Source organism: Podarcis raffonei, chromosome 8 (genome assembly GCF_027172205.1).
Source record: "Podarcis raffonei isolate rPodRaf1 chromosome 8, rPodRaf1.pri, whole genome shotgun sequence".
Taxonomy (NCBI): Eukaryota; Metazoa; Chordata; class Lepidosauria; order Squamata; family Lacertidae; genus Podarcis; species Podarcis raffonei.
This window is the reverse complement of record NC_070609.1, coordinates 1984092-2002654: the sequence shown is the minus strand read 5'-3', so window position 1 is coordinate 2002654 and position 18563 is coordinate 1984092. Positions and strand designations below refer to the sequence as shown.

Here is an 18563-nt window from a genome sequence, read left to right as displayed (position 1 = left end):
GCTTCCTTCGAAAAGACAGCAGGGAGGAGCTGGATCTTAGAGAAATTTAAGACTGCCATAGCGAAAGCCCTGCTCCTTCTAGAGTAGGGCTGGGGAGCCCTTAACCCACCAGGTGTTGCTGAACTACAACTCCCATCAGCCCCGTCAAACATGACCAGTTGCCAGGGATGATGGGAGTTGTAGTTCAGTGGCATCCCGAGGGCCAAAGGTATAGTTTTTAATGTTTGATGTTTTAATTTGTTGGAAACCACCCAGAGTGGCTGGGGCAACCCAGTCAGATGGGCAGCATATACGTCGTCGTCTTCTTCTTCTTCTTCTTCTTCTTCTTCTTCTTCTATTTTATTTCCCACATCTGTTGTTGGGGCTAATGTACATCAGATGGAAGCCAAAGCAGAAGCTCCCAAGTGCAGATGGATGAGTGGGAGGAGAGCATTCCTTGAGGCAGAGAAATCCAGTCTATTAGATAATTTAATATATGGTGCAAAATGATCTAAATCATGCTGCCTGCCCCATGTTATCTAGCCTGTTTACATATACAGAGCTGGAAGACTGATCCTGTCCTTTGTTGCAGCAAACCAGATATCAAAAGCTTTAGGGCAGGTAACAGATTATGTAAATAAATACCAATTATTTGAGCTTTGTTCTTGACCAGCGAATGCCTGCCGGAATTTTTAAGCTGGTTTCTAGAAAACAAAACGAACGGCCTTAATTTTTTTATAGCGTAACGTCGTAGGTCGCTAGAAATGCACAGACACTGAAGCAAGTGTTTGAAGCGGTGTGGCTTTCCAGGCAGCTTCCAATCAAAAGTGCCGCTTGCTTTGAAATCAGTCGACAACATAGACTGTAGATCATTGTGGCCAGTTGCATCTTTCTGTGGTGCACGGAGCCTCCTCAAGTAAAGCCTTGTTTCTTCTCACAGGCTCTGTTGACCGAGAGAAGAGATTGATCTAAAAGTCGGAACAGATTCTGGTGCATCCAAGTTGGATGAGCATTAATACCGGTTTAACTTCATTCCTTCCTGTTGCAGCCAACTGTCTAAAAATGAGGCGTTTCAGTCTGGCGGCGGCAGCCTCTCAGCCAAATTCCACCATATAAGCCCCCGGCAGACACCTGAATCCCTTTGGCCTGTGTGTTGGTGCAGCCAGTCTCCTCCCCAGCTGCTCAGCTTCAATTATCATGACAATGGCTCCCAAATTACGCCCCATTCAATGCGCCTGCCTTTGATTGATTAACTTACAGTTTCTGTTTGAATAACCCTGGCGCTAAGATGCTGAAGCTGTAATCTCAGAGGGATAGTTAACAGCGCTGGTGTGGGACTGTGGTCTCGGCTCACACGCTCTTTCTTCTTCAGCCTGACCTCTGCTTAAGTGAGCTGGTAATTGAGGAATCCATTAGTATTCTTTTGGAAGGACTGCAGGACTCCGCATATGTTCAAACTGCATCAGATGGCTTGGGGGGGGGACTGGGGGGTGTTACAGAACAGGGAGCCTCGGCTAAGCTGCCAGCCACAGAACTGTGCTTAGTTAATACCCATTCACAGATAGATTTAACTTTTGGCAGCCTTACGCTTACTAGAATCATAGAATTGCAGACTTGGACAGGACCCAAAGTGTCATCTAGCTCAATCCCCCTGCAAAGTCAGGAATCACAGCTAAATATTACCTCTCTCGGTTCTGGGAACACTTTTCAGTCCAGGAGGGAGTTTTTTCTTCCCAGTGATAAATGAAACAACAAGCGAGGTTGAACATAAACTGGCTTGAAACAGATATAACTGGAATAGCTTATCCAGCCCCACAAAGATCCCCAGGAAGTGTAGTTCTTGATTTCTGAGGGAGCTGAGACTGTTTTGCTAGGTCCCCCTAGATCCTCTGCCTGAAGCCTTGACAGTTAAAGCAGAAAGGCACATCTGTGTGAGTAAAGTCTACCAGCGCAGAGACACGCACCGTCCTTCCTTGACAAAAAAATCCCCTCCAAGTATTTGGAGGGAAGAAACAAAGTTCAGACACGTGCAGAGCATAAACTCAGGTGCCTTGACATTCCTGCAAGGTGTTTCTCATGGTGACCCTGTTCTCTACATTGGCTTTCAGATCCTGTAGTGATCCAGCAGCTCCGAAGATCATACAAATACTTTAAAGATTACAGGCAGGTGAGTGAGCCTTCTGTGGTCCTTTTTCAGAATCTGTTCCTGATTCTCCCCAAACGTAAAAAATTGGCTTCCCCTAAGTGTCACCAGGAGCTGTATCCTAACTGGGTTTTAAAAAAGGTAAGTTGCTGTGCAGGTACTTCTGTGTCCCAAGAGTTCAGGCCCTCGGATCCTTTAAGTTTAAAGCAAGTTCCTGGTTGTGGAGAAACACAAGGAGACCTTAACACCCCTTTGCCAGTATTAAGTGCCGTGACCAGAAGAAAAGCTGGTTTTGTTTTCTCCCGTTGAAACACCTGTTTGCAAATGGGTGCTGCTACTCTGAATTCTTAGCAGCAGTTTTGTTGATTTCAGCCCAGGGGCACCCAGAGCCTTTGTGCGCGTGTGCCAGTGGCTCTGAACGCTTTCTTCTGTTGGCTTTATGCTCTGCATTTAAGCCAATGTCATGGCTTATTATGAGTTTGTATGTTGAAAACAGTTGTTGCTTTTACACACACACACACACAGAGAGAGAGAGAGAGCGCGCTCAGAACTTAGAAGTGACTTTTGAAGATGGACTCCAGGCGTCTTACCGATGAGCTAGTTTTATTTAAACTAAGTCTTACATGCAGGAATGCAGGAATCGCAGCTAAAGAACCGCTGACAGATGTCCATCCAGCCTCTGCTTAATAAACAGAGCCCAGGTTCCAGTGGAGTCCGTTCCACTGTCAAACAGCTCTTCCCTACAGAAAGTTCTTTCTGATGTTCAGTTGGAATCTCCTTTCTTGTGATTTGAATCCATTGGCTCAGTTTCTACCCTCTTGAGCAGCAACCCCCCCCCTCAAAAAACCACGCTTGCCCTTCAGATATCTGAAGATGACGGTCATATCACATAGAATCATAGAATCCTAGAGTTGGAAGAGACCACAAGGGCCATCGAGTCCAACCCCCTGCCAAGCAGGAAACACCATCAGAGCACTCCTGACATACGGTTGTCAAGCCTCTGCTTAAAGACCTCCAAAGAAGGAGACTCCACCACACTCCCCGGCAGCAAATTCCACTGTCAAACAGCTCTTACTGTCAGGAAGTTCTTCCTAATGTTTAGGTGGAATCTTCTTTCTTGTAGTTTGGATCCATTGCTCCGTGTCCGCTTCTCTGGAGCAGCAGAAAACAACCTTTCTCCCTCCTCTATATGACAGCCTTCTATATATTTGAACATGCCTATCATATCACCCCTTAACCTCCTCTTCTCCAGGCTAAACATGCCCAGCTCCCTTAGCCGTTCCTCATAAGGCATCGTTTCCAGGCCTTTGACCTCTCAGTCTTCACCTCTCAGTCTTCTCTTCCCAAATGACCCCTGTGAGATTGAAGTGTGTGCAGGTGGATGGACTGGTTAAAAAAAAGGAAGCAAACCACCAGTCACCAAGCCTGACAGGCCTTGAGGTTTTTGTGACAGTATCTGTATGGCTTCTGCTCCTGGGTTATTGCTTTGCTATCAGCACCTCTGTGCCTCTTGCCGCTGCTGTGCGCTGAGAATCCCATCTGCCCCCAGGGTGATAAAATCGCTGACCTGAACTCTGCTATTGCCAGCGTGCAAGCTGCTTTGAGCCCGACAGCTTTGCTTTGCTTGGGCGCTCATGGTCCTTTTAAGGACCATCGCCAGGCACAGCTGGGGGAGGGGGGGAGTCCGCTCTACAAAGACTTTATCCTTGTAGCAGCTGCAAGAACGCACCTTGGCTTTTCGGTCTGTCTGGATACTGTGAAGACTGGCTTTAAAACAAACTGCAAAGTTTGAAGGTCTTTGCAAAGAAAAGAAAAAAAACTTGCACAGTGTACAAGTGTTGTGTTTCTCCGCTTAATTGAAAGAAGTAATAAAATGTACAGATCAGAACAACTGTTTCGACACAATTGAAGCAGTCTGGATCCTCTCCTCTGTATGCAGCTCCAGAACAGTGGCTGCTGCGGCTGCGGCTGCTAATTATTTCCTTCCTTTTTACCAGATCAGAACTGAAGGTGTCATCAGATAATGAAAGATTATAGTTAGAAAGTAATTAAACTCCATTAGCTTTGGCTGGTAACCCTACTGTGCCCCTATGTCAGGGGTCCTCAAACTTTTTCAGCAGGGGGCCGGGGTCCACTGTCCCTCAGACCTTGTGGGGGGGGCGGACTATATTTTGAGGGGGGAGAATGAACGAGGGACGGTGAGAGGTGCGCAAAAGGGTTCCGGAGAGGGGCTGGCACCAACAGAGCCCAGCCCCCTTCCTCCTCTAGGCAGGGCAGGGAGAAGCCAGGAGGAGGGAGGGAGGAGCTTCTGCCGTGTGAGGGAGAAGGAAAGGGAAAGAAGGTGCTGGCAATCTACACAGCGATTCCTGGACCGTCCGCGGGCCAGATTTAGAAGTCAGTTGGGCCTGATCCGGCCCGCGGGCCTTAGTTTGCCTATGTGGACAGAGACAGCCTAGCTTCTGTCTCTTATGCTCTGGTAACCTCTAAGTTGGACGCCCCAAAGGAAGGAAGGGTCTGTCCTCCACTCTTTTAACTGCTGCTTCTGCTCTTTGTGTCTTTTGCAGATGATCATAGAACCAACCAGTCCTAAGCTGCTCCCAGACCCCCTGAAGGAGCCCTATTACCAGCCCCCTTACACTCTAGTCATCGAACTCACAGATGTTCTCCTTCATCCGGAATGGTCGGTGCGTATCCGTCCTGGGGCAGCATTTAGGGAGGTGCAGCAAACGTACTCGTTTCCCCCCACCCCACCTGAGTATCACTTGGTCAGATTAAGTGATATGGTAGCCTATCCCTTGACGGACAGCACAAGGGGAGCCATTGACTGTTTCCTGCACACCTGTTTGCAGTGCGGTAGCTGGGATATGCAGTAAGAGCTGCCTTAGTATTTGGGGACGGGTCATGGACTTTTCCTGGTCTCCTGCCAGCGTTGATCTGTGCTGGTTGGCAAGCGCTCTTTCTGTGCAGCTGGTCCTGTATCTTTCTCCCAGGGCTCTACTTTCTCGCCTCTTGTACCCCAACCGCCCTGATGCTGTTCTCCCCCCCTCCCTCAGTTAGTGACCGGCTGGCGCTTCAAGAAGAGGCCAGGCATTGACAACCTGTTCCAGCAGTTGGCGCCTCTCTTTGAAATCGTCATCTTCACCTCTGAAACGGGCATGGTGAGTGCTCTTTCGCTGCCCCCTGCCAGGCATGGCTTGGCTTCCTTAGTCCTGGAGCTAGAGCAAGGCGGAGTCAGTTTCTGACCCTGATCCCAGGATCCAAAGATGGCTCTGCTTAGGCGGAAATACAGGTGTGCACCACTTTTCCTCCTCCAGCGGCGTATTCCCACACAAACCCTCTCCTCCGCTTGCGTGTGTGTTTTTGTGTGTGTTCAGGGTGTGTTAAGGAGGGCTGCAGGGATGCTTCTCTACCTGCAGGACAGGCTGGACAGTGGGAGAGCCTTGAAGGGGGTCGTAAGAATGAAGGACTTAAAAGGGTTGTGGGAATGTAAGAGCCCAGAGAAAGCAGGTCAAGGCTGGAGCCCCCACACTAACACACACACACACACCCCAAATACAGTGGAACCTCAGGTTACAGGCTCTGCTAACCCAGAAATAGTACCTCGGGTTAAGAACTTTGCTTCAGGATGAGAACAGAAGTCGTGCTCTGGCGGCACAGCGGCAGCGGGAGGCCCCATTAGCTAAAGTGGTGCTTCAGGTTAAGAACAGTTTCAGGTTAAGAATGGACCTCTGAAACGAATTAAGTTCTTAACCCGAGGTACCACTGTACTTACACAGCCTGTGTAAATCATGCATCTTGAGTACCCTTGCCATGTTTTGCTTTTGTTGGATGTGGGGAAAGGACATGAAGGCTCCACCCCAGCCGCTGGCCGTCCTCCTTAGCTGGCCGGTCTCCGCCAGCGGACTGTTGCCCATCTTATCTCAGGAACCATGAACGCTAGAAGTTTGCTGTTTCATTAAAAAACAAAAACACTGGGCTTCTTGACATCCTGAATTCTGTGCCAAGTGCCACATCCCACATCTGCGTGGTGCAAGGGCTGGCAGGGGTCCACAGTTGGGGTTGGGGTCCCCAAAGCCTTGCAGTGGACTCAGGAATTTGTGTCCTGTAGGAGAGGGCCGGCCTGCCTGCCTGCCTGCCTGCTCAGCACCTCCTGGGTCAGCCTCCTCCCTTCCACTTCTCCTTTCTCACGCTTGAGTGGCGGGAGGGGAGTCCCACAGGGGAGCGTGCCGCTGCTCATTTGAATATGTATGGGTCCAGCCGGACCGCCATTCAGCCCATTGAATCCAGGCTATTACTGTGCTAATTGAGTGGGCCTGTCCTGGTGGGGAGAGAACAACAGCGTGGCCAGGAGACTTGTGGGCAGAAGACAAGGGAGCAGCCTGGCTTGTTTGCCCAGGTCTAAAGCGCTATCTGCGCTCAGTTGGTAGCTGGTCCACGTTTATGGAATGCCGTCCAGGGAAAGCCTAGCCTGAGAGTTTTTGGGAAGTGGTGCAGGCTTGTCCCGATGTTAGCACCTGTCTGTCTCGATGGGAGAGTGTGCCTTTCGGCATGAAGTCAAACTCTTGGAAGGTTACAGTGCCTGCTGCGGCTGTAGAGACCTGTTTTGTTGCAGCTGGGGCAGATGAATTTTAAGCGACAGCCCTGGCCTATGAGGAGGCACAGCAAAGTCCGTTAGTGGCAGAGTGCCCCACAGCTGGCCAAGACCTGAGGCACAGGTTGGCACAGTATCCCTCGGGGGGGGGGTGAGGCTTGTTCCTTTTGCTAGTGCCAGCAAGAACAGGCAGGCCAGACCCTCGAGGCCCGTGCTTTATCTTTGTGTGTGTGTGTGTGTGTGTGTGTGTGTGTGTAATCAAGCTGTGTGTTTATTCGGGAAATAAATGTACCAGTATGGCCTTCTGAACCAGTATAGGAAGCAGCTGAATGGCCTGATGCAGAAAGCACCTTCACTTGCTCTTCCCGCTGTTACAAAGAGAGATCCTGGAAATGTTTGGGGCACGTGAGATGATTCCGCTTTGCCCTTCTCCATTCCAGACCGCTTTCCCCCTCATCGACAGCGTGGACCCTCACGGGTTCATCTCCTACCGGCTTTTCCGCGATGCCACGCGCTACATGGATGGGCACCACGTGAAGGTATTTGCAGCCGGGCTTTACATGGGGGGGGGGAATGCCCAGCGGTGTTTGTGGCCTTGTGTGTTCGTGTGGACGTTTATCTCTGGGTGGCGACATCTGGATGGCACCAGGTTGTGCTTGTCATCCCTCTGGGGGAAAGTTACGTCTTTCACAATCAGGATCTTGCTTTTTCTTCCTCTCCTCCACCTGGGAAGACTCAGCCAGATGGGCGGGGTATAATAAATTATTATTATTGTTGTTGTTGTTGTTGTTCTACTTCTGGGAGGGTTTGCTCTATAGCAAGCATCGATGAGAGCACCTGCTTCAATTCCCAGACTGGATCCCTGGTGCCTCCTTTGAGAGCTGTTTGGGGTGAGGGTGGGCTTGGCGCTTGACACAGAGCCCCACAGAGGAGAGCGCCCCTGGGATTTCTTTACCCTTTTACCAGTTGCCTGCTGAGTGCTGCCTGGGCATCTTGATCTTGGCCTCCTCCTGTATTGCCTTAAAATCACTGAGAACTGGCGTGCTGCAATCTTGACTCTTCACACTGCCACAGGGTTAAGTTCCAGAGGGGCTGAATGAGAGTGGAAATCCACAGGAATGCACTGCAAGGGGGATTGAGACCTTTTGAACGTCCCGACGCTCCCAGTGGGCTCTGGCAAAGGGACGCTGGTCCTCCCTGTCTGCATCTCCTTGCAAAGCGATGTTATGCAGCAGCAACCTGGGCCTCCCTTGCAGCCTTGCCTCCACAGCTGTGTTTCGAACCCGTGGCCCCTCTACCCAGCCTAGGCGAGCGCAAGGCTGGAGCAGCAGGTGTCCTCCTCGTGTTCCGCAATGCGAGTTCCCCTATGTCTGCGCTCCACAATAGAGTGCGGATGGCTTTGCGTCGCCGCCGCTGCAAGCCAGCCTGCCTTCTGTCCGTCCTCCTCCCTCCCTTCACCTCCCATCTGCTGCCCCGGAGCCTGTGGGGTGTCTTTTTCGCTCCATGGCATGTGCGCTTCTGATTGTTGTGGATTCTCTTTTCTTTCTATTTCCCTAAGTGAAAGCGGGGCGGGGGGTAGGGGGGAGGCAGGCAGAGGAAGGGGGCAAGGAGTTCTCTCTCTCTCTCTCTCTCTCACACACACACACACACACACACACACACCTGCTGTGAGGAGCAGTTCTGATGTTCCTCAGAGATGGTAAAACTGCAGAAGGCTTGGACTGTAGCTGCAGAGTTGAAGGCAGGGAAAAAGGAAAGAGCAATTCTAACGAGGGAGCCTTTGATGTAGCACGAACGCCCATGTGAGTGAGGCGGGGGGGGGGAGTATTTAATGGGACGGTCGAAAGAGGAACGGTTTTCATACTTTCAAAGAAAATAGTTTTGCATTGCAAGGGAGATTCAGATCAGTTTCTCCCCGCCTCGCCCCTGAAGTTCCTCATTTGGAAGCAAAGTCGCAGCAATCTTAACGTTATTGTGACACAAGGCAGGTCCTGTGCCTGTATCGCAGAAATGGATACCTGGATTAAGATTACGTATTAAATTCAAAATGCCAAGAAAAAAACAAGGTTCTGAGGCAGCAGGGAGGAATCTCCACCAGGAAATTCAAAGGCCGTTATTAGATCTCAAGACACGGTTTCCATTTCAAGCTCTCTTGAACCTCTCAGGGCCTTTGACTCATTTCTCTTATTGTCAGGTAGGCTAGGACAATTGCACCTTGGAAAGTTTCTGCGCCTCTTGCAGCGTGCAGGCCTGTCCTAAAACGCCTGTTGAGTTTTTTGGGGGAGGAAGCCAGCCTTGTCTGCTGGTGACCTCTCCAGCCTGCCTCTCTTCCTCTCGCCAGGATATTTCCTGCCTGAACAGAGATCCCTCGAAAGTGGTGGTTGTGGACTGCAAGAAGGAGGCGTTCCGCCTGCAGCCCTTCAACGGCATGGCTCTGAAGAAGTGGGACGGGAATTCGGACGACCGGACACTCTTCGACCTTGCTGCCTTCCTGAAGAGTAAGGAGACATTCGCCCAAAATAGAACCATAGAATTATGGGGTTGTAGAGTCCATCTAGCCCAACCCCCTGCAATGCTGGGGCTTCTCAGCTGAAGCATCCATGATAGATGGCCGTCTATCTAACCTGTGCTTAGAAACCTCCAAGGAAGGAGAGGCCACAACCTCCTGGGGGAGACTGTTCCACCGTTGAACAGTTCTTGCTGTCGGAAAGTTTTTCCTGAGGTTTAGTTGGAATCGTCTTTCTTGTACAGTGGTACCTCAGGTTACATATGCTTCAGGTTACATACACTTCAGGTTACAGACTCTGCTAACCCAGAAATAGTGCTTCAGGTTAAGCACTTTGCTTCAGGATGAGAACAGAAATTGTGCTCCGGCGGCAGCAGGAGGCCTCATTAGCTAAAGTGGTGCTTCAGGTTAAGTACGGACCTCCGGAACGAATTAAGTACTTAACCCGAGGTACCACTGTAATTGACTCCATTGGTTTGAGTCCTGCTCTCCAGAGCAGAAAACAAGCTTGTTTTCTCTTCCAGGGGATCTGGCTAGCCCAGCCTTTCTCAGCCTTGGCTTCCCAGATGTCGTTAGACTACAGCTCCCATCATCCATAGCCAGCTGGGGCAGCAGTTGGGGATGTTGGGAGGGGTTTTCCAGCCACACCTGGGAACCCAAGGTTGAGAAAAGCTGGGCTGTAGGTCGTGGGACGAGCCTGCCCCAAAGCATTTGTAGGAAGCCCATCCCTGTCCAAGGGTATTCAGTGAGTGCCAGTTCCACATATCCGTGGCAGTGTCAGGGTGCAGAACTTCAAGGCCAGACAATCTCCTGTTTCGAAACACAGCAGATTTCTGGCTCCCACTGCTGCAGAGAGGAGCTACATGGCGTGTAGGCACTGCCAGGTGGAATACAGGAAACCCCATCTTCTGCCTTCTTCACTGCCAAGACTAGGGCTGGGGAAAGGCTCCTTGCCTGAAACCCTGGAGCAGGGGTCAGCAAACTTTTTCAGCAAGGGGCCGGTCCACTGTCCTTCAGACCTTGTGGGGGGGCAGACTATATTGGGGGGGGGGGGAATGAAGGAATTCATATGCCCCACAAATAACCCAGAGATGCATTTTAAATAAAAGGGCACATTCTACTCATGTAAAAAGACACTGATTCCTGGACCGCCCAAGGGCCGGATTTAGAAGGCAATTGGGCCAGATCCAGGCCCCAGGCCTTAGTTTGCCTGCCCATGCCCTGGAGAGAGTAAACAGTCCTGAGCTAGATCGAGCAATGGTCTGACTCAGGGACATAAGGAAGCTGCCCTCCACTGTGTCACTAATACATAAAACGTGTGCATGACCCAGGCTGATTCTCCTTTAATGTTTGTTTCCTCCTTCTTGCCTGGCAGCCATTGCCTTGAGTGGCGTAGAAGACGTCCGGACCGTGCTGGAAAACTACTCCTTGGAAGATGATCCCCTGGAGGCATTCAAGCGCAGGCAGTCACAGCTGGAACAGGTGAGGAGGAGGGCAGAGCCAGGGCTGGAGGCCTTTTCTTTGGGTGGGGGAGGCTGCTACTGCTTTGGTGAAGCCCTTAAACACGGCCAGGGTGCTGGGGTTGCAGAGTCACCGTCCCAGTCGCTTCGTTGGGAAATCCTGGTTTCCCTGCTAATAAAGTATAAATATTTTAGCTTACTTAGAATGTTCAAAGCTCATTGTGGTAACACTACCATCTCGTATGGTGAGGCCAAACCAGTGAGCAAAATACTGCAAAAAAAGAGCCCACATTCAATACAGATCTTAGTCTGAGTGTTGATTTTGCAGATAGTGGGGTCCCAGATAATTTCTTCCCTTCCACCACCATGTCTTGGTTGGTTCTCCTTTTTCTCCTCTCCAGCGGATCAAGGGAAGGCAAGTGCCTCAGAGGATCTGCAGAATGCCTAGCTCAACCTCACATTAAACCACAGCTTAAAGCAAACCATGGTTTACTGTGACGTGAGCAGCATGCTGGTGCATGCAGCCAAAAAAGAAAAATTCATGCAGCTTTTCCCCTCCGCTGCTGTGGTCCTGCAAACAAACAAGCACCCGAGTCTGCCCCGCCACGCCGTTCGATCCTGGGCTTGCGGTTTGTTTTTCTCCGAACCCACCCTGGGCAAGCAACCAAGGTTTGCTGATCATCTGCACGAAGGCAGTTTAAAAACAAGTCTCTGGCTTAACATGGCACATGAGCCAGGCTGCTGAGTTACTCTGCTAGCCTCCTTGACACGTCCACATGTACGGGAATGGGAACGGCAGGGCTCGAGGCGGCAGCCTTTCTGGATTCCTTGGTGGTGACCAGGCTCCCGTTTGTGTCGCCTGTCCTTTCGCAGGAAGAGCAGCAACGCCTCTCTGACCTCTCCCAGCACAAGAAGCAGCAACTCTTCCTGGGCTCCCTGGCAAGCCGCCTGTGGCCTCGCTCCAAGCAGCAGTGACGCCGGCGCCTTCGAGGGACAGCCACGCTGCCCACAGAAACGGACTCCTCGGCCGCTCTGGTCTCTGGAGGCGACAGCCACACTTGAGAGTGCGGCACAGACTTTGCCCCCCAAAGCCGGGGGCTGCAAGTGCTGGCACCCTCCGTCTCACCCTTCCCTTAATTTCCAGCAGCAATATCCCCACCGAGGCCTGGACGGCTGTGCGCATGGACTGGGGTCTCTCTTTTTCCAGGAGAGGAACTCTTCTGGAGCAGCAGGATTTGTGGTGGCCTGTTGAGCAGCCTCTCCTGTGCGCAGCCAAGGAAGTGAGCCTCGCCGTCCCAGCCAGGAAAGGGGGGAGGATGGGGGGGGCGCGCGCAGTGTTCTCCTAGATCGCCTCCAGACCGGTCTCTCGCATCCTGCTATCATGTTCCCTTCAGGCTCCAGGCTCTGCTGCTACTCTTCTGGGGCAAACAGAAATGAATGTTGGGTGTACTCTGAAATAAACGGCCAACTTTCTAGCAAAGGTGCAGTCGGGCCCTGTTTCCCCAGCCAGAATGTGTGAATGCGTGCGCTCGAGTCTTCATACCTGCTTCCTAAGAGACTGCCTCTGGCCCCACCTTGACATCTCAGTGCAGGAAAGTCAGCTCCAGTCTTCATCCGGAGTCCAGGTCCGGATGTAAACAGGAAAGAGAGCCAGCTGGGGATATGCTGGGCGAGAGTGGGGTGGGGTGGGGTGCGGAGGGGAGGAGCACACAGCCGTCGGAGGGGGTTTCGCTCCTGCTCCGCTGTTGTGCTGCATTTTAAAAAATGACTTGTGGTTTCCCACCCACCCCTTCTCTGTAAACGTCAGTAAAACCCTCTGGGGCAGGGATTTCTACTGGTGCTCGGGACTGTCCCTCAGCCCAAATATATAATACGTGATTTGCTGCGCAAATAACAGGATGTTGGACAGCTCAGCATCTTAGGAACACCAGCTTCAGTTGACCAAGTTGCCGGACTCAAGAGAAAAAGCCAGGCAATAGGAGTTGGGTGGGAAACTGATATGAAACTGAATTTGTAGATTGGGGGTGTTGGGGGGGTAGCTAAGGAATGTGGCCAAAAGCAGCTTTGCGCAGAGCAGCCACCCAGGTAGCAAGAGAGCAAAACTCTGCCTCCTTCCTGCGCAAGCGCAACTCTTGCGCAAAGATGTGCCGCAGCGGCTCTGGGTTGCTGCAGCGGGGGCGGGTGCAATACCTGCAAGCGTGAGTCCTTAGTTCCAGCTTCTCTGACTCTGAACTGGCCAGAACGGCTGCCAAGTGCCATGTGAGCAAACCAGTTTCAAACCAAAGCACAGAGCATGCCCCTGACGCCCAGCATCTGTGCCCAGCCCACGTGGCACGGAGCGAGGCCTGGCCCCTCTGGGATTAACAGCAGGCCTGGTGAGTCCCTGGCACCAATTCCCTTCCTGGTCTTTTTTTCCAGGGCAGCTGAAAATGCTGTGTGTGTGTGTGTTTGTGTGTGTGTTTTTCCGCATTCCTTACCTTATTCTTCTTAGAAAGAATGTGGGGGGGGGGCAGGGAAAGACACTTCCTGGCAGGAACTGAATCCAGATCTTTCCCACACTCCCCCCCCCCCTTCTCCTCTCCAAAGAAAATCCCTTTCCAGGCTGTCTAAGGTGGGGAACATGAGAGGAATAAACAGCTGGAGTGGGGGGGGGTGAGGCACAGAAGTGTTTAGAACATAAACAGGACGTGACTCTGGAAGGAGGTCTGCATCCCCTCCTAGCTGATTTTTGAATGCAAGGTTACTTTGCACTGATATCGCCCCCCCCCCTTGCAGCCAAACAACAGGAAGGAGGGGGGGGCTTCTCTGTGCGCCGTGTGTGTTGGGGGGCGGAGTAATTTCAGACTTGGGCGGTGGAGAGGGGTGCCTTCCAAAAAGCCATGCGCAGGTTTGTCTGTTTTTCAAAAGCATACAATGCCAAATTAAAAAACAGCAACTGGAAGGTCAGAAATTAACCCAAGCATGCACATCCGGCTACACCGTAAAGAGGACACATCCTGCCCTACCAAAATGAAAGATGAAGGCCGATTAAGAGCCAAATCCCTTGGGAAAGAGGAGTGCCTTTGCCTGAGGACTATAGTTAGGCAATGGTGGTGCCAGGCAAGGTTTCCCAGGGAGAACATTGCCACGGTTGGGGAGCCACCACTGAAAAGGCTCGTTCTCTCTGGACTCCTACCTGCATCCTGAATTGGCTGTTTGTTGGCACTTTGGGTAGCATAAATAGTGTGGCATTCGTTGTATTGATCAGTGCTAAGCTAAGCACCTGACCCCGTCGTCGTCGTCGTCACCATCATGTGATGGGAGAGTTCTGTTTATTATCTATGTGTTCCATTTATATCCCAAGGAAAAGGTGGAATATATCAGTGGTGCCCCGCAAGACGAATGCCTCGCAAGACGAAAAACTCGCTAGACGAAAGGGTTTTTCGCTTTTTGAGGTGCTTCGCAAGACGAATTTCCCTATGGGCTTGCTTCGCAAGACGAAAACGTCTTGCGAGTTCTTGCGAGTTTGTTTCCTTTTTCTTAAAGCCTCTAAGCTGTTAATAGCCGCTAAGCCGCTAATAGCCGTGCTCCGCAAGACGAAAAAACCGCAAGACGAAGAGACTCGCAGAACGGATTAATTTCGTCTTGCGAGGCACCACTGTAATTGTTATCAACAAGGGAAATAAGGTTTGTTGATGGCCACACAGTCCACGCTTTGACTGCCTTGACTCAAGTTGTATTATATGCAGTTCTCTTCCAGGGCACAGTCCTCCAGTGGCTGCGCTCGTTTCTCTCTGGTCGGGGACAGAGGGTGGCGCTTGGGGGGGAATTGTCATCGCGCCACTCCTTGGTGTGTGGAGTGCCTCAGGGTGCGATTCTCTCCCCGATGCTTTTTAACATCTTTATGCGCCCCCTCGCCCAGCTTGTTCGGAGTTTTGGGCTGGGTTGCCATCAGTATGCCGATGACACCCAACTCTGTCTGTTGATGGATGGCCATCCTGACTCGGCCCCAGACACACTGACCAGATGCTTGGAGGCTGTGGCTGGATGGTTACGTGGGAGCCGGTTGAAGTTAAATCCTTCGAAGACAGAGGTCCTCTGGCTGGGACGGGACGATATGGGATTGAGGGGGCAACTCCCATCTCTTGCGGGGGTGCAGTTAGTGCCAGCACCGTCCGTTAAGAGTTTGGGTGTAATCTTCGATACCTCCCTCTCTATGGAGGCGCAGATTACAGCTATAACAAAGGCGGCATTTTTTCATCTCCGCCAAGCTAAGCAGTTGGCCCCTTATCTCTCTCGCCCTGACCTAGCCACTGTGATCCATGCGACGGTCACCTCCAGACTGGATTATTGTAACTCGCTCTACGTGGGGCTGCCCTTGAGACTGACCCAGAAACTCCAGCGGGTGCAGAATGCCGCGGCGAGACTCCTTATGGGGTCTTCGCTGCGAGACCACATTCATCCGGTGCTATATCAGCTGCACTGGCTCCCGGTGGAGTACAGGATCAGGTTTAAGGTGCTGGTTTTAACCTTTAAAGCCCTATACGGCCTAGGACCCTCGTACCTACGGGACCGCCTCTCCTGGTATGCCCCACAAAGAAACCTACGGTCTGCAAATAAAAACATCCTGAAGGTCCCAGGCCTCAGAGAGGTTAGGCTGGCCTCAACTAGAGCCAGGGCCTTCTCGGCTGCGGCTCCAATCTGGTGGAACGCTCTGTCACAAGAGACTAGGGCCCTGCGGGACCTGACATCTTTCCGCAGGGCCTGCAAGACAGAGTTGTTCCACCAGGCCTTTGGTCAGGGCGCAGCCTGACTCCCTCCTCTGGCAACCTGCACAGAGCTTTGTTTAATGGTTGCCATTAACTTGATTTTAATTAATTTTTATAATGAAATATTTTTAGAATGTTGGTTTATTTGATTGTTTGATTATTTGATTGTTGTTAGCCGCCCTGAGCCCGGCTTCGGCTGGGGAGGGCGGGATATAAATAAAATTTATTATTATTATTATTATTATTATTATTATTATTATTATTATTATTATCCACACAACAATCCTGTGAGGTAGGTTCAGGCTCAAGGACTCTGGCTGGCCCAAGGTCACCCCGTGAGCATGACTGAGCAGGGATTTGAACCCTGGTCTCTCCTGGGTTTTATTCTGGCACACTAACCGCTACACCAGAGGGACACAGAGCCTAGGGCTTGCCGATCAGAAGGTCGGCGGTTCGAATCCCTGCGACGGGGTGAGCTCCCGTTGCTCGCTCCCTGCTCCTGCCAACCTAGCAGTTCGAAAGCACGTCCAAGTGCAAGTAGATAAATAGGTACCGCTCCAGCGGGAAGGTAAACGGTGTTTCCGTGCGCTGCTCTGGTTCGCCAGAAGCGGCTTAGTCCTGCTGGCCACATGACCCAGAAGCTGTACGCCGGCTCCCTCGGCCAGTAAAGCGAGATGAGCGGCGCAACTCCAGAGTCGGCCACGACTGGACCTAATGGTCAGGGGTCCCTTTAGCTTTAACCACTACACCATGCTAAGGGTTGAGGCCCAGGAGCTGGTTCTGCTGAGGGTGGCTTGGCCAAGGCAGCACAGCTGCTGTGTTGAAAACTATGGACATCCAGCCTTCAACACACACTCCAGCTGTTCTGCACAGCAGTCTGCTGGGGCTGATAGTCCAAAACAGCTGGAAGACCCCAGGTGTCGAGAGGAAGGCTGCACTAAGTGACCCCTAAAAGCTGCAGGTTGCTGAGCTGACGTTTTTGCACCTAATTTAAACCTCACGCTCTGCCTCCAAGCTTGGGAGGCAAGAGGCTGCTAATCTGGGATGCAATTGTCCTGTATTTCCCCCCCTCTCTCTCTCACACACACACACACAAGGTTGCAGTTTGACTTGCAGGGCCTGCGTCCTCCCCCCCCCCCCACCTCCGATAAATAAATAAATCCCAGTGTTGCCAAGGTCTTGTCTCATTGCTTCCTGTTTGGCGTGTATAATGAATCCGTTTCCTGCACCTTTTGACATTACCTCACCCCTGGGCTGCTGTTCTGCATCCCGCTCCCCCCCCCCCCCGTCTCCCATTGCTCACCCAGGCTGGTTTAGTAGAGCCAGCTGCAAGAGAGGCGATTCAGCATGTGGTTGAAGAAAACCTGGAGGGTAAAATAATTAATAATAATAATAATAATAATTTATTATTTACACCCCGCCCATCTGGCTGGGTTTCCCCAGCCACTCTGGGCGGCTTCCAACAAAACACTAAAATACAAGAACCTATTAAACATTAAAAGCTTCCCTAAACAGGGCTGCCTTCAGATGTCTTCTAAAAGTTTGGTAGTTATTTTTCTCTTTGACATCTGGTGGGAGGGCGTTCCACAGGGCGGGCGCCACCACCGAGAAGGCCCTCTGCCTGGTTCCCTGTAACTTGGCTTCTCGCAGCGAGGGAACCGCCAGAAGGCCCTTGGTGCTGGACTTCAGTGTCCGGGCAGAACGATGGGGGTGGAGACGCTCCTTCAGGTATACTGGGCCTTTGAGGCCATTCAGGACTTTCAAGGTCAGCACCAACACTTTGAATTGTGCTCAGAAACGGACTGGGAGCCAATGAAGATCTTTCAGGACCGGTGTTATATGGTTTCGGCGGCCGCTCCCAGTCACCAGTCTAGCTGCCGCATTCTGTATTAGTTGCAGTTTCCAGGTCTCCTTCACAGGTAGCCCCACGTAGAGCGCATGGCAGTAGTCCAAGCGGGAGATAACCAGAGCATGCACCACTCTGGCGAGACAGTCCGCGGGCAGGTAGGGTCTCAGCCTGCGTACCAGGTGGAGTTGGTAGACAGCTGCCCTGGATACAGAATTGACCTGCGCCTCCATGGACAGCTGTGAGTCCAGAATGACTCCCAGGCTGCACACCTGGTCCTTAAGGGGCACAGTTACCCCATTCAGGACCAGGGAGTCCCCCACACCTGCCCACCCTCTGTCCCCCAAAAAGAGTCCTCCTGTCTTGTCAGGATTCAACCTCAATCTGTTAGCCACCATCCATCCTCCAACCACCTCCAGACACACAGGCCCTTCACCGCCTTCACTGGTAATCTGGCTGTGCAATTTGCTGCTGAAAGGTTGCATGTTTCGGAAACGAGCGCTGAGAGATTCCTCAATGCTGTCTTGTGTGGGAAGACCTCAGTCTGTCCATAGCTCAGTGACCGAGTCCATGCTTTGCCTGCAGAGAGTTCCCGGCCCTGACAGTGACCTTCCCAGTTAAAAAAGGACCTTGAAGGACATAAGAAGAGACTGCTGGATCAAGCCAATGGCGCATCTAATTTGGCATGCGGTTTGCACAGCGGCCAACCTTTGGGAAACCTGCAAACGGGACCCAAGTAGAAGAGCTTGTTAGTCCCACGGCTTCCAGCAACTGGTATTCATAAGCATTTCTGCCTCCAACCACAGACAAGAGTATCAGCACTGGGGCTAGTAGCCATCAACACCCTTGTACCCAAATTTCTCCAATGCTCTCTTAAAGCTGTCCTGGTTGGTGGCCTCCTGTGGCAGGGAGTTCCATAGTTCATGAACTTTGATCTGTGCGCTGCTCTTCTCTGGCAAACTGCTCAAAACAGCTCACAACCACAAAAAAAGTTTCCACAATATCTTTCCCTAAGAAATTCAAGACATTGAAATACCGTGGTCATATAAATGATAGGCTAACGAAAGCCTTTTGTGTCAACTAATAGGCGATAAAATTAAATAGTCCACTCACAAGTAAATCCTTAACAGTGAAAGAACAGTAGCATAACCCTGGAAGTGGCAAAGATCTCCAAACCTAAATGTCGACCTCAGCAACAGCCCCTAATCAATACCCCTGCCAGGTACTTGGGGAGCAATGAATTTCAGAGTTTCCTGGGAATAGTGATTGACTGACAAACCATTCTGAGAA

At 51.5% G+C, this 18563-nt stretch overlaps 1 protein-coding gene across 2 annotated transcripts in view; it reads left to right on the top strand.

Annotated features, from left to right (window-relative positions):
• Positions 1-12159, top strand: part of TIMM50 (translocase of inner mitochondrial membrane 50) — a 35234-nt gene extending 23075 nt beyond the window's left edge. Inside the window, exons 5-11 of one of the 2 annotated variants that reach the window (XM_053397624.1) lie at positions 2088-2146; positions 4687-4806; positions 5176-5280; positions 7154-7252; positions 9055-9211; positions 10595-10701; positions 11553-12159. In XM_053397624.1, the coding sequence (XP_053253599.1) occupies positions 2088-2146; positions 4687-4806; positions 5176-5280; positions 7154-7252; positions 9055-9211; positions 10595-10701; positions 11553-11654 (749 nt within the window). In that variant the 3' untranslated portion in view covers positions 11655-12159. The remainder of the gene's footprint in view (positions 1-2087; positions 2147-4686; positions 4807-5175; positions 5281-7153; positions 7253-9054; positions 9212-10594; positions 10702-11552) is intronic. The other variant, XM_053397625.1, reaches the window with a different exon arrangement.
• Positions 12160-18563: the final 6404 nt, after the last annotated feature.